The sequence below is a fragment of the Acanthisitta chloris genome, unplaced genomic scaffold (assembly GCF_000695815.1).
Source record: "Acanthisitta chloris isolate BGI_N310 unplaced genomic scaffold, ASM69581v1 scaffold9692, whole genome shotgun sequence".
Classification (NCBI taxonomy): Eukaryota; Metazoa; Chordata; class Aves; order Passeriformes; family Acanthisittidae; genus Acanthisitta; species Acanthisitta chloris.
In genome coordinates, this window is record NW_008662206.1 from 84,572 (window position 1) to 90,110 (window position 5,539).

The following is a 5,539-nucleotide window of genomic DNA, read 5'->3' on the forward strand; positions in this document are numbered from 1 at the left end:
GTCACAGGGGAGCTGACAGTGCCAGGCTGGTCCCAGCAGAGTCTCCAGTTATGTAGAGCCCAGCATCAGCCCTGGGCACCTTCATAAATACTTTGCAGCAGTCAGTTTACTGTGACGCTTCTCTTTTCTGGATGGAGGGCCCTGGGGCAGACAGGCATTGCATTTGTGGCTACTCAATCTTGTCTTTCTTCTGTGGTCAGGAGACAGAAAAGTGCTGCCCAGATGCCATCTGGCAAATGGCAAAGAACCCACAGTGCCCAGCAGCCGCATGTGGTGGGGTCTCTCTGCTGTGGAAACAGGAGTGTTGCTCCAAAGGGCAAATTGGAAGTGTATACAAAGAAAGAGGATGTAGCAACACTAAATGGCTCTTATTTCAATGTCTGTACTGTGGTAGGCTTGAGGCTGCTTTATGCAAAATGATTAAGGCTTTTAGCAGAAGTGCAAACTGAATCTACCAAGGGAAATATCACAGAAGCTTTAGAAGCAACACATTTTTCAGCTGGGATAGTCAAAACTTACTTCATTGTAGAGTACAAGTTCAGGTGAGTCAGATCTAGTCTGATGACAAACCATACAGCTGTTTTTTGTATAAATGTGGCTTTACAAAATGACCAGATTAAAAAGGATGTAGGCATGGCACAGATGTGGGTGCCAAAGTCTCCCCCACCAGCAGCTTGCATGGACGCTTGTCCAATACTGCTCCCCTTTCCCAACATTAACATTTCCTAAAGATTTTAAATTTAATTTCAGCTATGGAATTGCCTTTTTTGGTAGTATTTATAATTACTGCACTCGCTGGAACTCTCTTTTACAGAAAGTTTCCTTTACATTTTCTGTTTTTGCTACAAGCCACTTATAATATCTATAATAATACATATAGATCTCCAAGTTCACCCTTCTTAAGAGCTCTCTGCTACAGTGCAGAGGCCTCAGATCAGGTGTTGGAGCAGCAAGAGATCCCCAGTGGCACCTCATGACCATTTAGATAGTTACTGCCCTTCATGGCCAGAGGAATTGATCCCTGTAAGGGTAGGTCAACTATTAGAAGGTTTTAAATGTAATTAAAACTTGCATTTCATCAAAGAGCCATCAGCAAAGTGTTTTCATAAGCACTACAGCTACCAGTTTCTGCTGCTGGGGGCAGAGAAACTTTTATTAACAAATGCTGCTATGAACTACCCAAAAAATGCAGTTCAGCTGTATTTTCTCTGCTATTCATGGCAGACCACGCTCAGACAGACACATCTAGACCTTCACTAGAAGAAAGATCTGCTGTCCCAACATAAGCACAGCAGTTTTAACATCAAACACAGATAACTCACACAGTGTCAAGAAGTGTCATCTGTGCTGTTCATATGGATGGGCTCACCTGCTGGAGGCACAGGACTTTTATCACATGACTCAGAAAATGATTAAATAAATTGCACACACAGACACTGCAGGAAGTATGACCCAGTCTATCTGAAAGCACAAAATGCCTAATTTCCAGAGCAGGAGCATTAAGCAGAGACTTACACGTGCTATCATATTTTTCTTGGAGCCAACAACAGAAGTGGGAAGGAAGTTGGAAGGAATAGCACTGCACAGCCTACTTTATGAAAACAGAATTGGTTTACTCCAAAATACTGGTAAAACTTTGCATTCCTCCACTGAGGTAAACTACCAAATTTGGGCTGAAGAGCCCCTGTAAGTATCCTCTCCCCAGCAGCAGGCACAGAGTTGTTATTGCAGCTATTGGGCCAGTCCCTCCTCTCCACCATGAGCACAGCAAGGCAGCCAGAAACAGAAGGAACTGACATCTTTACACTGAGGACTTCAAATACCCAACCAGACCATATGGGCTTTAGGCTGAAAGACTTGACTCTTGCAGCCACTTTCCTTGGGCAGAAGCTCTTCCCCACGTGAGCTCAGCCAGTCCAGCACAGTGGTGCTTGTCCTCTTGTCACCTTTCTCCTCCATCACAGCAGTAGTGTCACCCCATCTGGAGCCCATCCTGCAACCATCGGTGCTACCTGTGGGCAAGTAGTCTTTCACTTTCAACATTTACAATTAATTTTCATGGATGTTCTCAAGTGCCACACAATAACGTGACATTAAAAAAGCATCAGTTCCTTCCTGTGTCATCCTCCACTTAGCTTTTTCTCATCGTCAGGAGATTTATGAATTTAATCTCCGTTTTATAGAACTTATCACTTTTAACAACTAGAAGAAAATGCTAAATTGTTTTTATTGCTGTTAGATGTTCAAAGACATCATGCTATATACTGTCATTTACATTTCACATTAAAAGTGAAATATGTTGAGAATGTGCAAGTATTTGTTTTAATTTGACCCATCTGTTAAATGAAAAACAAAGAGGGCTTCTAAATCACAATATTTAAATTCAGCGATTTGTAAACAATTTATATGTTCATTTCTTCTGGGTTAAAACTGCCCTAAAGCATCACTCTTATGAAATCTCCAAATTAAATTGCTTTGCATTTTTCTCAGGAATGCAGGCCGGAGTTTCTTCCTCTTCAGTTTATTAATTTATTCCCCAAGCCAAGTAAATTAGCAAGACTCATATTAAGAATCTTAGCACTGAAATAATTTTGGGGAATTCATGGAAGTATCTACTGCCTCCAGAAAGCTGAGAATACATAGGAAGTGTCAGATACTGGTGGTGAATTCCCTTATGATAAAGGACAAGCCAATCACTTTCATTTAGCTTTTCAGCACTTACTCAAGCAGCACTACATCTGCCTATTCCATGCTAGACCATCACCGAGCGAGGACAATAATGAAGAAGGGGAAGAAAAGTCATGGCAATTTACCTTCCCCTCTCAACCCAGCCAGAACTTGGTACAGGATTTGGATTTTAGGGCTTTTATGTCGCTGTGGTAATGGGAGGGATTACAAGAGGAGGGAGATCCACAGATTTCTGAGGATCCCATAAGTATCACTTGAAGAGCACATCTCTTTGTCTGCTTTGTACAACACATGTATTTAACTACAATGCTATGTCTCTACCCCAGAAATTAGTACTGCCAGTGGAGCCAGGATACTGAGAGCCCTTGTAATCATCCATATATGGGGCCTCTTGCCCCAGCCTAACAGATGCCTTGTGCAAGATGAATTCTTTGTTATATGCACACTAAGAGCATGAGAAAGAGCTGTGTACAGCCTTGTGCACATCTCCCATTTGAAGCCCTTGTCACCCTCCCTGCTGGTAGAGTCTGGAGCTCCCCCTTTCCCCAAACACAATTTTGTGACCTGTCTGAATGACAAGTTTTCACCGTGTTCCAACTCTCACACAGCTGCAGCAGAAAAGGAGATGGCTCCACCCTGGGGTCCCTAACCATGCAGTTTCATGTGCTAGCCACAGACCATGACAAAAGCAGGACTAGAGAAACTTCAGGGAAAAAAATAAACACACAGTCCCAAAAAAAAAAAAAAAAGGAAAAAAAAATAATAAAACAACTAATCTACCTAAAGTTGTAGAAGTGGACAGACCCACTAGTTTCAATTCCTTCTGCAATATCAATCAGATGATTCATTTACTATATCCAGAATCATATTACGCAACCCAACAAAACATGAACTAGCAGCAATGTGGTCAGGGCATGATTAAGGGTACCCCTAAGAGCATCCACAAACGGTGGAGACTACATGGATCACAGCCCTGAAAGATTCCAAGTTGGTGAAATGACAGTTTGATTAGTTTTTGTCTGACAAATGTGGCGAGAGAGATCAGGATCAAACATAATTTCAAGGTTACAGGCCTTCAAATAAAACAGGGGAAAAAATTCAAAGAGGGCAACCACAATTTGTGAGACCAAATCAGCTCTCCAGCCTGACTTCCTTAATGCTCAGGTGCAACACAACCACAACTGCTGAGGCTGAATAAGAACTCTCCAAGGAGCATCCTGAATTAACAGGGAAATGCCTTCAGAGAGGGACAAGCTTCAAATCTTGCAAGACAGTCTTCCCTCCCACCAGGAGCCTTACTGAATATGCTCATATTTGTAATTAAATGGGAAAACATGCAAGTAGAGCTACTTTATATCCATGCAACCGTTGCCTATTGCTACCCCAAAGGTCAAGCCGCAACAGCCTGTTACCCATATTGCTGCATGTGGGCATGCAGTGTAATCTAACAACAGAAAGAGGAGACAGTAAATGGATTTTTCCTTCTTCTTCCCTCCCACCTCTTCTAATGACAAAAAACAGCGAGTCAAAAACATACAGAGAAATCATGTTTCTTAAAATGTATCTTCACAACCAAAAGTGTTGCTTATTCCTCATTTTGTACCAGTCTCAAACTATACATCCCCCATTTGGGGGAACCTAGGAGATAAAATGGAGACTTCTGGGCTTCCTTCCCATGTGGAAAGGGAGCGGGGGGGAAGGGAGGCAAAGCAGGAGAGGGCACTTACCCAGAAATAAAATGATCTGTCTCCTGGAGCTCTTGCTGTCCGAGCTCTCACTTTTTCTTAGATACTGCTCCTGGTGCCTTACTCCACTCTTCACTGTCACAGTTCCTTCCTCGTGGATCATCAGAGTTTTCATCATGCTGTGGCACATGAAGGTGACAGATCCCAGCACTATGATGTACACAGCAAAGGCACTGAAGACGCTGGCTTGAAAAAGATGCCACTTGGAGGAGAGGTTGGTACAGATGGTCATATTGTGCTTCAGCTCAGGGAGGTGGTGCCTGGGCATAGGTTTGACGCAGTCAGTCGTCCTATGGTAGCCCTCAACGGTTTCCAGGGGATATTCTGTGCCCATGGCAAAGAGCAGGGGCAGAGCCACCAGGACAGATGTTCCCCAGACAAAGGCAATGAGCAGCTTCACCGTGCGGGGTCCAGAGACAGCCTTGAACTTGAAGGGGTGGCAGATAGCCACGTACCTCTCAAAGCTGAGGGTGGCAACATGCAGCACAGTGGCATAGCTGCAAGCTTCAAAGAGGAAGCAGTAAAGCTTGCAGGCAATGTTGCCATTGGGGGCAGAAAAGGGGCTCCAGATGGCACTGAAGAACTCCACGGGCATGCCCAGCAGGATGACCAGCAGATCAGAGCAGGCCAGGCTCACCATGTGGTCAGTGACCTCCTTCTGCAGGTAGCCTTTCTTCTGCAGGATCCTGGTGGCCTTGATGGTGATGCTGTTGCCCACAATGCCCGCAATAAAGATGCAGACATAGACTAAGGCTAAAGTGATCTTGATCCACAGAGCTACCTCAAATTCACGGACGTGGCTGTGGTCAATGAGATGAGAACAGTCTGAAGTGGGTGTCTGTCCTGCCATGAGCAGCCCCTGGGAGGAGAATGGAGGAATTGCCCTCCTGCCCTCTCCGATGTTCAGATTCACAGCAAGTCGATCCTTTCCTGCTTTGCCCCTCTCACTGAGACACACATGTCTGAGCAGTCAGATATAACGAGTCTGTCTCGACTAGCCACACCTGTGGGGTTTGTTAGCAACAGCCTCTGAGTCAGTAAGTTGAACAGGAAAGTGTTTCAGCTCTTACCGATATTTATGGCAAACACTTCTTGCTTCTTCTGGA

General features: G+C 44.3%; 1 protein-coding gene across 1 annotated transcript in view; it reads right to left on the reverse strand.

Moving 5' to 3' along the window:
* GPR39 (G protein-coupled receptor 39) overlaps nucleotides 1-5,283 on the reverse strand; it is a 79,640-nt gene extending 74,357 nt beyond the window's left edge. Inside the window, exon 1 of the mRNA XM_009070511.1 lies at nucleotides 4,416-5,283. Coding sequence (XP_009068759.1) covers nucleotides 4,416-5,283 — 868 coding nt within the window. The remainder of the gene's footprint in view (nucleotides 1-4,415) is intronic.
* Nucleotides 5,284-5,539: the final 256 nt, after the last annotated feature.